Source organism: Corvus moneduloides, chromosome 30 (assembly GCF_009650955.1).
Source record: "Corvus moneduloides isolate bCorMon1 chromosome 30, bCorMon1.pri, whole genome shotgun sequence".
Taxonomy (NCBI): domain Eukaryota; kingdom Metazoa; phylum Chordata; class Aves; order Passeriformes; family Corvidae; genus Corvus; species Corvus moneduloides.
In genome coordinates, this window is record NC_045505.1 from 1,155,271 (window position 1) to 1,171,635 (window position 16,365).

The following is a 16,365-nucleotide window of genomic DNA, read 5'->3' on the forward strand; positions in this document are numbered from 1 at the left end:
GGAATCGCGGGCGATGCTGAAGGAAGCTGGGAGGGGGCTGGGGGGGTCTGAGGGGATTTGGGGCTGACGCTCGAGGGGATCAAGGGCCGGTGCTGAAGCAGAGTCGGGGCGATGCTGGGGGGGATCAGGAGGATGCTGGGGGGGGACCGAGGGTGGGCGATGGATCTGGAGAGGGGGCTCTGAAATGCTGGCGGGGGTTGGGGTGAGAGGGGAATTGGGGTGATCCTGGGGGGGTCAGGAGGACGCTGGGGGTGCTGCTGCAGCGCCCCTGGGAGGGGGTAATGCTGAGGGGGGGCTCTGAAATGCTGGAGGGGCTGGGGGTGAAGCTGGGGGGAATCCGGGTGGGGATGGGGGCAGGGGGATGCTGGGGGTCAGCTGAGGGCAGGTGCTGCAGGGAAGGAGGAGGCGGGGCTGGGGGCTAGCGGGGTGAGCCCGGGGGCGATTTCGAAGGCGGGGGGGGAGAGGGGGGGTCAGTGCGATGCTGGAGGGAATCGGGGCCGGGGGCGCTGCCGAAGCGAAACCCGCAGGAAACCCGCCGGGCATCGCCCCCCACCCGCCGGCCCTGCCTCCTCCCCCCGCCCTCCTCCTCCTCCTCCTCCTCCCGCCGGCCCTGGGCGGGGTTTGGCCCCGGCGCCGGGCGATGCTGGAGCCGGTGTGAGCGGCACCGGGGCTGCAGCCGGCGGCGGCCCCCCCTGGCCCCCACCCCGGGGGGGTGCCCGGGCCCCGGCCCAGCCATGCCCGCCGGCAGCAACGAGCCCGATGGGATCCTCAGTTACCAGGTGGGGGGCGGCGGCGGGGGATGCCCGGTCCCCCCGGTGCGGCCGGAGGATGCTCCGTGGCTGCTTCACTGCGGCATTTCCGACCGGGGCGGGTGAAGGGGAGCGGGGGGGGGCGGGGAGGGGAGGAATCTGCAAGGGGGGGCCCCAAGGGGCGTGCGGAGGGGGGTGAAGGGCATCGGCGAGGGGGGAGGGGAGAGGGGTCCGTGAATTGGGGTGCCGGGGGTATGGAAGGGGGAGTCCGGCCTCTGGAAGGGGGGGCAAGGCGGGGGGTGCAGAGAGGGGGCGAGAGGGGCTCAAGGTGGGCGCAGGAGGGAGGGGAAGAGGGGGGAAGGGCACCTGCGTGCTGTCTGTTGGGGGGGTCCCCACTGGGCCCCCGCCCGGCTCCTTCTCCGCATCTGGATGTGCCTCCCCTCCCTCCTGCTCCCCCCGCCATCGGCCCTTTGGAGAGGGGACAAAGGCCACTGTCCCCGCCGAGCTCCACGCCACCCAGTCGGTGTCACCCAGTCGGTGTCACCCAGTCGGTGTCACCCAGCCGCAGCCCCGAGGTCCGGGGGGCTCCGGTGTTGTGCCCCCAGTCCGTGCCCGGTGCCGGGGGGGGGGGGGCAGGGGGCCGCTGGGTTGTTCCCCCCCCCCTTTTGGCGTCTCCTTGTCCCTTGCCCCCTCCCGCACCCACGGGACCGGCCGGAGGAGCCGCTCTGGGTGACCACGACAGGCGGCGAATTAATGAGAGGTTGGGAATAAATTAATCTGCCCGGAAATTATAGCAGGAAAGGAGTTTCTGTCCCCTCAGCACCGGTGAGCGTCGTGTCCTGGTGATGCTCGGCTGAGACCAGCGTGGCCCTCCCCAGCCCCATTTTGGGGGTCCCGAGACCTGTCCCCTCCCCCATTTCCAGCTGTGTCCAGTCCCGATCCCAGCTCAGCTCCTGGCCCAGGAGCCGGAGGGTCCCTGGGGGTGACGCGGTACGAGGGACCCCAGGGATGGGGATGGAGGGGGTGAGGGGGGTGTCCCTGCTCTGCCACCTCAGCAGCCCCCAGGTACCCCCTGTTGCCCTCATCCCGTAAGAACGGTGGGTCAGTTATTAATTAATTATTAATTACACCTCGGGTGAGAAGAGTGACATCAATCCTCCCCACGCTGCTGGTGGCCGCTCCTGGTGTGTCCTGGGCTGGGGACCAAGAGGGCTCAAAGCTGGTCCTGAGCCTCTGCTTGGAGCTTTTCTTCATCCTCAATTACCCCAAATCTCCTCAGAGCAGGAGTTTTTCTTTCCTAACCTGAGGAGTTGCAGGGAGTCAGGGAAACTGAGGCAGAACCCCCAAAAATCCCTCTGGGGGACACAGAATCCCAACAAAATATGGATTTGGAGAGGGGGACGGGATGCACTGAGCTCGTTACGTAGAGGGGGATTGAAATGGGCTTTCCTGCTTTGCTCCAGCCACTCCTGATTTCACTCCTAGTAGCAACAATTCCTTTCTGTCTCCCCAAAAAACAACTTCCAGGTGGCCAAATTGAGTTTTTTCTTAGAAAACAGAAAATTGAAACAACTCTGGCTACTCTGAAACTCCAGAGTGAGCGATGCCAAGCTCGGCATCCCCTTTCCAGCCCAGTTTGGCTGGTCTGGTGGTTCCCAGGCGGTTGGCAGTGAGGAGGATGGAGAGGGAAGGCTGGTACCCACCCTGGTATCCTGGGATAACTCGTGGTTTGGAGCCATCCCTCCTTCCCGCTCCATCCCATCCCCAACCCACGGGCCCACGTCCATAAAGTCCTGAAGTCCTCCCGAATTTCCTCTGGGGAACAACCCCTCCTGGGCCATCAGAGTGGCCTGACTGAGGCTCGGGGGCTTTGGAGTTTCCTTTGGTGGTACCTCTGTGTGGTTTTGGGGACGCTGCTGCATCCAGGGAAGGGTGATGGGATGTTGGAGCACCCATGGACCCACAGGTGCCCACCTGCCCGTCCTAAAGCTCCTGGAGCTCCAATCCTGATTAATAACCCAGCAGTGGGGCTCTGAGCTTGGATCCCGGCGGGATTTTCCCTGCTCAGCCCTCGGTGTCGCCTTCCCCGGCCGGGTCATTTTACACCCGGGTCACCTTTCCGGGCAGGTGACCTTTGAGTCCGGCGGCGCCGGGGAGGAAGCTCATTAAAGCAAACGAGTCTGGAGGATGGAGATGCCGGATTAGCTCAGCTCAGGAAGCCAGGCAGAGCTGGAGAGCGAGGAGAGGAAAAATGGGGCTTGTCCGGACTCTCCGTCCTGTGGCAGGACTGGCTCCGGCTGACGAGGATCCCCCAGGGGATGGGGCTCGTGCCAAAGAGAGACCTTCCTGGAATTCCCTGACTTTCTGCAGGAAGTTTGGATGGAAATCAGCCCTGCCCATGATGTCTCTTTTCCTGACAATTTGTACCTCACTTGTTCTTCGGGAATTTGGGTTTAAAATTCACCCAGAGGCTGATTGTCCTTCCCCTGGCAGGATGTGGCGTTTACACCCCATTCCGCAGAGTTTTCCATAAAACAGAGCTGGGTTCTTCCTGTCTGCTGTGTTCTCCAAGTGGGCAGAGTTTTGGGGAGCGTGGCTGTAAATAATCCCCGGCTTGGCACCACGGATTCCGATTCCATCCCTTTTTATCTCTGGAGCTGAGGGGCACCAGGTGCCACCTTCTCCTGGGGGAATCCAACCCCCTGATCCATCTGGAGGCTCACCCAAAACCTGGGACTGACGTGAGGATGGACGGGAATGGAATGTCCTGAGTGGGAAGGGACCCACGAGGTCACGGCAGTGACAAAGTGACCCTTTCTGGGAGAATCCCAGCGAGCACGGCCGGGGCTCTGCCAGGGGCTGCACATCTCCCCGACAGAGGGAAAACTCCCCCAAATCCTGCTGGAGTTTCCCTGGAGTGCGGGAGGGGAGGGTTGGCAAAATGTTTTTCGGGAGAGAAGGAGACTGCCTGTGTCAGCCACGGGAGGTTTGAATGTGCCACTCCCAAATCCCTCCCTTTATTCCCACTGCCGTGGGTGTGGCTCAAATTCACCATTTTACCTAAATTCCCCTTTTTCATTGCGATTCATTGAGCCCTTTCACCCCGTGCCTTTTCCGAGGTTGGAGTTTAGTCCCTTCTGGCAGCTCCGGAGGAAGCAGGGTGCCAGGAAGGGCAGGAGGGTGGTGATGGATGTCACCGGAGCGAGGACGGAAAAGCCACTGGCTCAGGAAAATCTGGCTCCTGGGCAACGTGGGCAAGTCCGGGAGCGGGCGGGGAGGGAGCAACAGTCAACTCTGGAATCGGTCCTCAGGGACCAGCTGGTCATTCCCGACAGGAATGTTTGTTCCTCTTCCTCATCAAACTCCCCCGTGACTGGGACCTGAAGGTTTTCCACCGGTTGCTTAAAGCAGGAATTTGGGGGATTAAGAGCAGACTCCCTGTTAGTTTTCCCAGTGGAAATCATAATCCATTCTTTAGTCTCCATTTTCCAATAACCTCGCGTTGGGGCATCGTGATCAATACAAGGGCAGCGTTGGAAAGTTTCCTTACAAATCCCAGCTGTGGTTGCTCTGAACTGGCTCCCGGGGCACAGGGGAGCTCCTGCTCCTGGAATTCCATCCAGCGGCCCCACCAGCTCCCCCAGTTCCCTCAGGATTTTGCTCCTTTCCCACCTTCGGTTTCAGGAATCGAAATCTGGGTGTGATTTTTGTTGTTTGAATCATTTTCGGTCGCCGCGATGGCATCGACGCGAGGATGAACCTCATCCACTCAATCATCCCAAACCTTCCCTCTGAGCCCTCAGATGAGGAATGGTTGGGAAGCTGGTAGAAAACAGGGGTGGCTGGGTGTTGCAGGGGTTTTTCTTTGCACGGATGATGGGATTTTGGTTTTCTTGGATTGTCCAGGGGCACAAGGAAGGGCAAGGTGAGCAGTGGTGGCATCTTTCCTTTAGTATTTGAGGCATAAAAGAATCATGGGATGGTTTGGGTTGGGAAACCATCGGACCTTCCCGCTCCAGCCCTCTGCCATGGACAGGGATACTTCCCACGAGCCCAGGTGGCTCAGAAATCTCAATTAAAAGATGGAAAATGCTGTTTTCCATGGAAAACTCGCACTGAGGGGAGCCCGAGCCTTGCTGGGCTGAAGAGTCACCTCTGCAGGACCTTGAGGGCTTCTGGAGGTCATTGGTGGCCATGTCCTGTGGCCAAGAGCCACCCAGGGAGTCCTGCAGGAACCACCCTGAGACCAAAAGTGGCTCTTTTCCCCCAGCTTGGAAATCCTGGTGTAGCTTTTCTTTTTCAAGAAAGGAACCACAAAACCAAAGCAGGCGGTTGGGTATTTTTAGGTCTGAAATGCCCGAATTTGGGTCTGAAATCCCTCTCCCCCTGTAGTAACCCTTCCGGACTCCCAGCGCGTAAACATGGATGGGTTTATTTGGGAATGGGAAAAGAACCTCCCACAAGTGCTCGTTTTTTGGGCGGTGCCTGGAGGAGAAGCCGCGTTCCTCAGGGAATGGTGGATGGACAGGGAGGGTGGAGGGAGCTCTGCACGCCCATGGCCAAAGTTTCCCTTCTTCTCCTCGTTAGAGACACGACGAGGAGGCCGTGATTGACCAGGGCAGGACGAGCAATGTGGTCAACATCCACTATGAGAAGGAGGAGCTGGAAGGTGAGATCCTGCTGGGATCCTGCTGGAGGGGCCACCAGACCCTGGCAAAAAGTCCCTGCAATGTCCCTTGCTCGGTATCACATCAGGAGCAGCCAAACCTGTCGTGGTTCTTGATTAAACAACAAATTATTGATCTATGTTTTTAATGTGGTGGCTTTTAAAGCCCTCGTGGAGGCCCCGGTGTGAGTCGTGGCCATGGGGTTGGGTAATTCCCATCTGCTTTTCCCACAGCAGCTGCTCCTGGCTTGGGCAGGGCAGGAGAATCGTTTGGTGTGGTGCAGATTCCCTGTTTTCCTCCTGGAGTTCATCATCACGGGACTCCTTTGATCTTTCCTTGTCACCTTGTGCCATAAAAAGATTTCAAAACTATAATTACTGCATTATCTCCCCCTTAATGAGCAAATCCAAGGGGTGGTGGTGGTGTTGGTGGTGTTGTCCAGCCCAAGCTGGAATTTGAGAAGGGTTTTGGTGCTTTCAGGGCACATTTAGGTGATCCCAAACTGTCCCTTGGTGTGAAGCTTGAGTAAAACAGGCTTGGAAAAAAAAGGACAAGTCTGGGAAAGTCAGGGATCCACTGGAATTGACATTAAAGGAAGGTGGTGTGGGATTTTTGGGGTGTCCTGTGCAGGGCCTCGATGACCCTTGTGGGTCCCTTCCCACTGAGGAGCTTCCACGATTCCATGGTTACCTCCTGGGACGGCTGCAGCGACTGAGCCACCGCTCATTCCCGACCTCCCTGTTTTCCCAGGCCACCGGACCCTGTACGTGGGTGTGCGGATGCCGCTGGTGCGCCAGAGCCACCGGCACCACCGCGCCCACAGCCAGAAACACCGGAAACGGGAGCGGGAGAAGGACGCGGTCCCCACGGAGCAGGGATACCACTGTGAGTCCTGCCGGGGTGGCCACCACTGGCCTTCCCAGCCCGGTCCCTGTGGATGCTTGGCGTGGCTGTTTTACCAAAGAAAACTGGTTTTTTTAGCAAGACTCCCCTTTTCCCAAAGTTTTCTCCAGTTTTGGAGTTAAATCCATACTGGATTTAGGGATCGTGGTTTGAAACCGGAGGTGTGGGGAAGGAAAGCAGCTCATCCTCATGGAGGGGGGGCCGGAGGCTCTGTGAGAGCCCACAGAGAGCTGTGGGACAGGGGCCAGCCCTGCATTTATGGCTGCACTGGTCCCAGTGTGATGCCACCGGAATGTGGGCGTGGCGGGATGGATCCCGGCTCAGTAATGGGATGGGGAATCTCCTCCTGTCCCCAGACACCCCATCCCAGCGGGTCCAGTTCATCCTGGGCACGGAGGAGGACGAGCAGCACGTCCCCCATGACTTGTTCACGGAGCTGGATGAGATCTGCGTGAAGGAGGGAGAAGATGCCGAGTGGAAGGAGACGGCCAGGTAAATCCCTGGGATCTGGGAAGGGCAGGAAGCGGTGTCAGGAGTAGGGTAGGTTGGATACTGGGAAAAGGTTCTTCCCCCACTGGAACAGCTCCCCAGGGAATGGTCACAGCCCCAAGGCTGCCGGAGCTCCAGGGGCGTTTGGACAAAGCTCTCTGGAGCAGGGTGGGATTTTGGGGTGTCTGGGCAGGGCCAGGGATTGGACTCGATGATCCTTGTGGGTCCCTTCCCACTCAGGTTCCATGGTTCTAGAGGTCAGGGAATGCTTGGACATTGGGATTTGGGGATTAGTTGGGATTTTGGGGGTTATCCTGGGCCAGAAGTTGGACTTGATGGTCCTTGTGTGTCCCTTCCAATTCCAGAGTTTCCATGATTCCGTGATCCTCGTAGGTCCCTTTCATCTCTGGATATTCCATGATTCCAGAGGTCAGGGACAACGCCCTCAGTGGGATTGTTGGGGTGTCCTGCACAGGGCCAGGAGTTGCACTCTGTGATCCTTGTGGGTCCCTTCCAGCTGAGGCTGTTCCATGATTGCATGACCCCTGCTGCCGGCTGTGGCGCCAGAGGAGTCCCTGTTCTCTGGGATGTGGAACCTTCCCAGCTGCAGGAACTTCCTCCTGCCGCCCCTTGGTTTTATCCGAGGGGCTGGAGCCATTTTTCTCCGGCTGATCCCACCCCAAATCCGCAGGTGGCTGAAGTTCGAGGAGGACGTGGAGGATGGGGGCGAGCGCTGGAGCAAACCCTACGTGGCCACGCTGTCCCTGCACAGCCTCTTCGAGCTGCGCAGCTGCATCATCAACGGGACGGTGCTGCTGGACGTGCGCGCCACCAGCATCGAGGACATCGCGGGTACGGGGGAAATCCTGCCCAGGGATGGGCGTTTCCAGCTGTTCCCATGGGGTTTCTGGGATTCGAGTGGGGTTTGGGTGTGCAGCTCTTGCTGGCAGCGTGGGGTCCATTGGAAAGCGATTTTTGGGGTTAGAGAGAGACTGGAGAAAGTTCTGCAGCAGAAAGAGAACATTCTGCAGTAAAAAGGGAATGTTCTGCAGTAAAAGGGGAATGTTCTGAGGTAAAAGGGGAATGTTCTGCACATTTTTGAGTGTTTCCGGGCCTGGCTCTTCGGCTCTCCCTGAGAGCTGACCTTCGTTCAATAATGATTCATTCCAAGCCATTTCCCCCCATTACACTGATTTCATTTGCCCTCCACACCCTGGAGTTCAGGGCTTTAAAGGCAGAGTGGCTCTGGCAGGGCCCGTTCGTGCTCTGACCTCATGTCCCTGTCCCACCCAGACCTGATCCTGGCCCAGCAGGAGCCGTCCCCGGAGTTCGACGAGCGCACGCGGGCCAAGGTTCGGGAGGTGCTGCTGAAGAAGCACCACCACCAGAACGAGAGGAAAAGGAACAACCTCCTGCCCATCGTGCGCTCCTTCGCCGACGTCAGCAAGAAACAGGACCTGCACCTGCTCGAGAAGCCAGGTGAGGTCCTGCAGGGTTCGGAGCCAGGTGAGGTCCTGCAGGGTTTGGGGCCAGGTGAGGTCCTGCAGGGTTGGGGGCCAGGTGAGGTCCTGCAGGATTTGGGGCCAGGTGAGGTCCTGCAGGGTTTGGGACCAGGTGAGGTCCTGCCAGGGTTTGGGACCAGGTGAGGTCCTGCAGGGTTTGGGACCAGGTGAGGTCCTGCGGGGTTGGGGGCCAGGTGAGGTCCTGCAGGGTTGGGGGCCAGGTGAGGTCCTGCAGGGTTTGGGACCAGGTGAGGTCCTGCCAGGGTTTGGGACCAGGTGAGGTCCTGCAGGGTTTGGGACCAGGTGAGGTCCTGTGGGGTTGGGGGCCAGGTGAGGTCCTGCGGGGTTGGGGGCCAGGTGAGGTCCTGCAGGGTTTGGGACCAGGTGAGGTTTCTGCCATGTTTTACCACGAGGTGAAGGTTTCTCCTGGGATTTGGCACCAGGTGAGGGTTCCTGACAGATTTTAGCACCAGGTGAGGGTTTCTGGAGGCGATTGTCACCAGGTGAAGGTTTCTGTCAGATTTGGCGCCAGGTAAAGTTTTCTCCAGGAATTTGCATCGGGTGAAGTTTTCTCCCAGGGCTTTAGCACCAGGTGAGGTCTTCTGCCTGTCTTTAGCATGAGGTGAAGGTTTCTCCCAGGATCTGACACCAGCTGAGGGTTTCTCCAGGCTTTGGCACCAGGCAGGGTTTCTGGGTGACTTCGTCCCCGTTAGACTTGTTCTGGCAAAAGAGAAACACCCCAGCTCCTCCTTTCCTCCCTTTCTCAGTGTCTTTCTCTTCCCTCCCAGCCCAAACCCTCACCCCTCACCCTTCTCCCACCACCGCAGAAGCTAAGAACGGGGTGACCCCTGAGACCAGCGCCATGGACCTGAGCAAGGTGAGACCCGTGCCCCTCTCCCACACCTCCAGGGGGGCCCTGAGGGCTTCGTTTTTGGGGAATTCCCTGAGAATCGCTGGTCCTGCCCAGGCGGAGCTGCACTTCATGAAGAAAATTCCCAGCGGAGCCGAAGCGTCCAACGTGCTGGTGGGAGAGCTGGATTTCCTCCAGCAGCCCCTCGTGGCCTTTGTCCGCCTGACCCCCGCTGTGCTCCTGTCGGGAATGACGGAAGTTCCCATCCCAACAAGGTCTGAAGGACAAGCACAAAGTTTTTATTTGAAAAAACCCCAAACCCGCCTCAAATTGCCCCACGATTCAGGGCCCAAGGGAACAAGCGGGAGCTGCACGTTTCTCCCATGCCGCTCCTCACCTTCCTCCCTTCCCTGCTGGATCTTTGAAACGTACAGACCAATTTTAGTGAAACTGGCCCCAAAATGAGATTTGTGATTGGTTTTGGTGAACAATTCAGCCCACAGAGGAGGCGGGGAACCAACATGTTCACCCTTGTGGTCCCAGGGATTTCCCTGGGTGCTCTTGGAGTGAAGCCGCGTTTCCCTCTCTCAGTTTGGTTTTCCTTGCCCAGGTTCCTGTTTGTTCTGCTGGGGCCAGGAGGAAAAGCCCATCAGTACCACGAGATCGGCAGGTCCATGGCCACCACCATGACAGACGAGGTGTGACGAGATAAGAGGGATCTTGGGGTCACTTTTGGGGTTCTTCACCATTCCCTGTCCCTGGAGCAGTGAGGAAGAGGATTTGCTGTCCCAGCCCTTCATTTGCACCCCAAACCAGGCAGATTTACATCAACCCAAATCCTGGGGACTGAAACCCCCTCTGGGTGCATCCTACACCCCACCCTTCCCTACGGGGTACCCAGGACATTGTCCCCAGTGGTGGCATTGCCCGGGCCAGAAGAACTCCTCCCCTCTAAGCCAAAGCCTCCAGTGTGGCCACGAGGGGCAGGGCTGAAATCCCACCCGGGGTTCATCCTGCACCTCATCCTTCCCACATCCAGGGCTGGCACCATCCCAGTGGTGGCACTGCCAGGGTGGTAGAACTTCTCCTCAAGGCCATGAGAGATGGTGGCCTCATGGAGGAGATGACTACAAGCACCAAAAAGCCCAGATTTTTCCTGTTGGGGGAATATTTCCGGCTGCCAGGAGATTTGGGGAAGACGATCCTGCTGTAGCCAGAGGGGAGCTGCCCTGGTGAGGGCACCCAGGGTGGGCTCTGCTCTCACCCAGGCTGGGCTGTGCCCTCACCCGGGCTGGGCTCTGCTCTCACCCGGGCTGGGCTCTGCTCTCACCCACTCTGGGCTGTGCCCTCACCCACTCTGGGCTGTGCCCTCACCCACTCTGGGCTGTGCTCTCACCCAGGCTGGGCTGTGCCCTCACCCAGGCTGGGCTCTGCTCTCACCCACTCTGGGCTGTGCCCTCACCCACTCTGGGCTGTGCTCTCACCCACTCTGGGCTGTGCCCTCACCCACTCTGGGCTGTGCTCTCACCCACTCTGGGCTGTGCCCTCACCCAGGCTGGGCTCTGCTCTCACCCACTCTGGGCTGTGCTCTCACCCAGTCTGGGCTGTGCTCTCACCCAGGCTGGGCTCTGCTCTCACCCAGTCTGGGCTGTGCTCTCACCCAGGCTGGGCTCTGCTCTCACCCAGGCTGGGCTCTGCTCTCACCCAGGCTGGGCTCTGCTCTCACCCAGTCTGGGCTGTGCCCTCACCCACTCTGGGCTGTGCTCTCACCCAGTCTGGGCTGTGCTCTCACCCAGGCTGGGCTCTGCTCTCACCCAGGCTGGGCTGTGCTCTCACCCAGGCTGGGCTCTGCTCTCACCCAGGCTGGGCTCTGCTCTCACCCAGTCTGGGCTGTGCCCTCACCCACTCTGGGCTGTGCTCTCACCCAGTCTGGGCTGTGCTCTCACCCACTCTGGGCTGTGCCCTCACCCACTCTGGGCTGTGCTCTCACCCAGGCTGGGCTCTGCTCTCACCCAGGCTGGGCTCTGCTCTCACCCAGTCTGGGCTGTGCTCTCACCCGGGCTGGGCTGTGCTCTCACCCACTCTGGGCTGTGCTCTCACCCAGGCTGGGCTGTGCCCTCACCCACTCTGGGCTGTGCTCTCGCCCGGGCTGGGCCCTGCTCTCACCACCTGGAGGTCTCCTCTGGGCAGGTTTTCCACGATGTTGCCTACAAAGCCAAGGACCGGGCTGACCTCGTGGCCGGCATCGACGAGTTCCTGGATCAGGTCACGGTGTTGCCACCGGGAGAGTGGGACCCATCCATCCGAATCGAGCCCCCCAAAAATGTCCCCTCCCAGGTGAGTGCTGCAAGGGGGACAGGCAGCACAACAACCCAAATTCTGCTAAACTTGGAATTCCACACCCAGGCCAGGAGCAAAACAAGCCGGTGGTTGATAATATACCAGAGAAGACCTGTTTTGAGCTGAATTCCGTGTTCACAGGAAAAGAGGAAGATGCCGGGAGCTCTGGATGAGAGTTCTTCCCACAGCAAGCCGGAGAAACACAGCGGTCCTGAACTGGAGCGGACTGGGAGGTGGGAGCTCTCCTGGTTTGAGGCCGCCTTCTGTTTTGCCTCCAAAATCTGAGCAGGCACCTCCCCTTCCAGCAGCTTTTGGCGTCACCTGGTTCAGTGAAGCGGCTCCACGTTGCCACCTTGGTCCCCTGGGCTGGGCAGGGGGACACCTGGGCAGGAGGGAGATTTGGGAAGTGAGGAGGTCTGGGAAGGTGGGGATCGGGGCAGGGGGGACACCTGGGCAGGTGGCAGATTTGGGCAGGGGGGACACCTGGGCAGGGGGGCCCAGCCCCAGCATCGGCACCCTCAGGTTTTCTGGCTTTGGGGCGGCGGCAGGTCTGGAAACCCCTGCAGGTTTCTGCACAAAGGACACCAAACGTGCTCTCCCAGCCTGGTTTTTCCTCCCTCCAGGCTCTTTGGAGGGCTGGTCCTGGATGTGAAGCGCAAGGCCCCGTGGTTCTGGAGTGACTTCCGGGACGGTCTGAGCCTGCAGTGCCTGGCGTCCTTCCTGTTCCTCTACTGTGCCTGCATGTCCCCCGTCATCACCTTCGGGGGACTGCTGGGGGAGGCGACCCATGGCCACATCGTGAGCTCCTCCCTCTGCCAGGAGCCCCGGGAGGGGGAAACGCCCCAAACGGACCCCCCTGGGCTGCTGGGGAGTGTCCCTGCCCATGGCGGGTGTTTGGAACCCAAACCATTCCCTGCCAGCCCAACCCGCTGGTCCCTTCCAACCCAACCCACTCCATCATCTTTGAAATCTCTTTGCTGCTGTGAATTTCCTTTGGGTTTTTTTGGGGTTTTTTTATCCCTAATGATTTCTTTACTCCCTGCTCCCTCTCTTCCCTGCCAGAGTGCCATGGAGTCCCTGCTGGGAGCATCCATGACGGGCGTGGTTTATTCCCTCTTTGCTGGCCAACCCCTCACCATCCTCGGCAGCACAGGGCCCGTCCTGGTCTTTGAGAAGATTCTCTACAAATTCTGCAAGTGAGAAGTTTGTCTTCTATTTTTTTGGGGAAAAGATGTTTTTCTTTTTTGGGGTGGGGAGAAGATGTTTTTCTTCTCATTTTCTCGGTGGCAGTTGTCAGATTTAAGTTGTTTGCTGGGTCACAAAGGTCTCATGCTGCTGCTGTAGCACAGGAAGGGTGAGAGCCCTCGGGCTTGGGGGTCGTTTGGGGTTTTGGCTTGGGGTCATTTTGGGTTTTAGGGTTAAAATGAAGCAGTGGGAGGAGGAGGAACCAGAGGCTCTGGATGGATGCCCAGGGAAGGTGAGACAAATCACTCTGGTTTGGAAATGAGGGAGGGTTTGTTTTCTACTGAGTACAAAACTTTTAAACCTGATTTTTGCTGGAGGAGGAAATAGATTTCGCCCAAATATCCAAGTAGTTTTCAATTGGAATAGTTTGAGTTTTGGGGAATTTTTTGAACAAGTAGAAGCTTCTCCTGGGAAACGGCTCTTTTCCATGACTGTCCTTCCATCTTGGTGACGTTGGTGTGACACCGCAATTAAACTTCTCATTAAGCCCCAAGTTGCCGGTGGGTGACTGACCCAGCTGGTTTTGGTGTTGGGACTCTGGGGGATGTGGGAGAACCTTCCACAACCTCAGTCAGCCTTCAAGGCATTATGACAACCTTAATTAATGCTAATTAAACACTTGGCTTCTCCACCCACACCCTGCAACCTCAAGGATGTGGAAACCTCAGTTACCACCTGCAGCCGCCACACGCTCCCAAATTGCTCCTGATTTTCCCTGGAGAACAGCTTGGCTCCGAGGCCTGTGCTGGCCTTTCCCCAGGAGTTTTGTGCTTTTCCAGGGAATACACGCTCTCCTATCTGTCCCTGCGGACCTGCATCGGGCTCTGGACTGCGTTCTTCTGCGTGGTGCTGGTGGCCACGGACGCCAGCTGCCTGGTGTGCTACATCACCCGCTTCACCGAGGAGGCCTTCGCCTCCCTCATCTGCATCATCTTCATCTACGAGGCCTTGGAGAAGCTGAGCCACCTGCGGGAGACCTTCCCCGTGCACATGCATAGCAAGCTCGACCTCCTCACCATCTATTAGTGGGTGTTCTCCTCCTCAGCCCTCTGCAGGTGCCTCAGGGGCTGTCCCGGCGCTGTTCCCTCAGCCCTGTCCCGCCTTCCCTCCTCCAGCTGTAAGTGTGAGCCCCCGGCTCATCCCAGCAACGAAACCCTGCGCTTCTGGCGGAGCAACGGGATCAACGTGTCAGGAATCACCTGGGGAAACCTCACAGTAACCGTAAGTGCCCTGGGCCACCGGTTCCTCTGGGAGGCCAGGGGAGGCCAGGGCCGCTCACAGGTGCCGAAGGCACCATCTTCAGGTGACTTTGGGCTTCAAAGTGCTCTGAGAAGTCCCTGCTGAAATCTCATGGGTACTTTTAACCTGCTTGGTCCTGCGAAGGAGAGCCCACCTTGCCCAGCCCACGTTGCCCAGCCCACGTTGCCCAGCCCACGTTGCCCAGCTCACCTGACCCAGCCCACGTTGCCCAGCTCACCTTGTCCAGCCCACCTGGTCCAGCCTACCTTGCCCATCTCACCTTGCCCAGCCCACCTTGCCCAGCCCACCTTGCCCATCTCACCTTGCCCATCTCACCTTGCCCAGCCCACCTTGCCCACCTCACTTTGTTCCCAAGCCAGGCTGTGGGACCGGGATCGAGGTTAAGGCAGTGCTTTGATTCTTGGAGCTTTGGAGGACTGCAGTTGCTGCCTGAAGGCCGTGATTGGCTCCCTTAATTGGTTCCTAAGGACTCCAGGCCCTGCTGTCTGTGGGGTCTCACATAAATTTGCATGTCTGAGCAGCTCCACAGGACTGTCCCTGGAAGCAGAGCCCAGGTGAGGGACAGGAGCTCTTTGGGAGCTCTCCAGCCCCTTTTGGCCTCGTCCTGTGAGCCCCGACTGCAAAGGGAGGATTTGTCTCTTTTTTCCTCCCACGGTTGTCCCAGCCCTCCTTCCCTGCTCCATCTTTATCCACCAATTTCCAGCTTTTCCTTCCCCCTGGTGTTTTCCTCAGCCACAGTGGAGCAGAGGATGTCCCACCATATCCCACCTCTGCTCCTCTCTGTGTAATTCCAGCTCCACGTGTCACTTGTTCAGCCGCTGCTGCCCATTAAATATATTTACCTATTTATAATATACTGATATATTTACAATACATTGGTATATTGATAATATATTTACATTCATAACTTCTGTGGCAGCTGCAGGATCACAGATCTTGCACCAAGACCCTCAAACCCCCCCCGTTATCCCAGTTTTCCTCCGTGTCCTGATGCTCTGTTTCTCCAGGAATGTCGCTCTTTGCATGGGGAGTTCCAAGGACCTGCCTGTGGACGCAACGGCCCCTACGCGCCCAACGTCCTCTTCTGGTGCTGCATCCTCTTCTTCTCCACCTTTGCCCTGTCGAGTTTGTTGAAGAAGTTTAAAACCAGCCGTTACTTCCCAACCAGAGTAGGTGGAAGGTGGTGGCCGTGACAGGCTCCACGCTCCTTTCCCAAAATGCCATCCCTGGAGCGCTGAAGGATTCGCCAGCACTCGGCCAGGCTGGGAAGTCCTGACCTTGGATGTCCCTCCCTCGTTTCCATGAGTGCAGAGAGGTTGCAGCATTCCCCGCCCGCCTCACGACCTGTTCCAGAGCGATGCTTGTTGGCTCAGGCAGTGGGAAATCAGCTCTTCCAAAGTTATTTCATTTCTTTTCACCTTCTGAGCGTCATTTGCTGGAGTGGCATTCAAATGAGGAGTTGCCATGGAAAAAACAGGGAACGAGTGGTGCATCAGTGGCCTTATTCCCCTTTTACCCAGCCGTGTGGTGCCTTTCCATCATTTTTAGTATTGTTTGTTACTGTTTGAATTAAAATTTGAATTTTCCCCCTAATTAAACTCCTTCTACTGGTCCCCCAGCAGATCCCCAGATCTCCAACACGCAGCAATATCCGTCCCAAGGGAGTTGGCTGCTGGTGTCCTTGGAGTGGTGGGATTTTAGGAATTAACCAGTCCCAAACATTGATGGGGTGTCCCCAGATTTCCCATCTTGTGTCCCTGGCACCCCTCTGAGCCCCGGTTTCTCGCCCCAGGTCCGATCCACAGTGAGTGACTTTGCTGTGTTCCTCACCATCGTCATCATGGTGCTCATCGACCTCGGGATCGGGATCCCGTCCCCCAAGCTCCACGTCCCCCACATGTTCAAGGTATCGGGAGGGGTTGGTGGAGAAGGCTTTTGGCACCTCAGGTGCCACCAGGTGATGTCAGGGGCAGGTCAGGGCTGGGTTTGGAGGATAAGTGGCTGGTGGTGAAACCATCTCCTCTTAGACATCCAAGGGCATCGACCCCCCCTGGAAATCAGGAGACAGCCCCAAAACCAGACACTGACCAGGAGAACCATCTCCAGCAGGACAGGGCTGGGCTGGAGGAGGTGCTGGTGGTGTGAGCGTCTCCTCTGCCACATCCAAGTGCATTGATTCCTTCCTGTCTTTGGGAAGACAGCTCCAAAACCAGGGGAGAGAGGACACTGGGAGAGAGAGCACTGGGAGAGAGGACTCTGGGAGAGGGAACTCTGGGAGAGAGGACTCTGGCACAGCGGAGGCCCCCGGGAGAGGGTGACACGAAGCCTGGGCTAGGAAATGCCTGGACACAGGGCTGGAG

The 16,365-nt window shown here is 58.3% G+C and overlaps 1 protein-coding gene across 1 annotated transcript in view; it reads left to right on the forward strand.

Moving 5' to 3' along the window:
• Window positions 1-619: 619 nt before the first annotated feature.
• The window catches only part of SLC4A8 (solute carrier family 4 member 8), a 25,342-nt gene continuing 9,596 nt past the window's right edge, over window positions 620-16,365 (forward strand). The window contains 17 exon segments of the mRNA XM_032094074.1: window positions 620-779; window positions 5,337-5,418; window positions 6,167-6,301; window positions 6,676-6,811; window positions 7,500-7,660; window positions 8,102-8,287; window positions 9,099-9,187; window positions 9,278-9,435; window positions 9,771-9,858; window positions 11,351-11,497; window positions 11,642-11,733; window positions 12,124-12,298; window positions 12,563-12,696; window positions 13,525-13,770; window positions 13,861-13,966; window positions 15,013-15,174; window positions 15,798-15,911. Coding sequence (XP_031949965.1) covers window positions 735-779; window positions 5,337-5,418; window positions 6,167-6,301; window positions 6,676-6,811; window positions 7,500-7,660; window positions 8,102-8,287; window positions 9,099-9,187; window positions 9,278-9,435; window positions 9,771-9,858; window positions 11,351-11,497; window positions 11,642-11,733; window positions 12,124-12,298; window positions 12,563-12,696; window positions 13,525-13,770; window positions 13,861-13,966; window positions 15,013-15,174; window positions 15,798-15,911 — 2,256 coding nt within the window. The 5' untranslated portion in view covers window positions 620-734.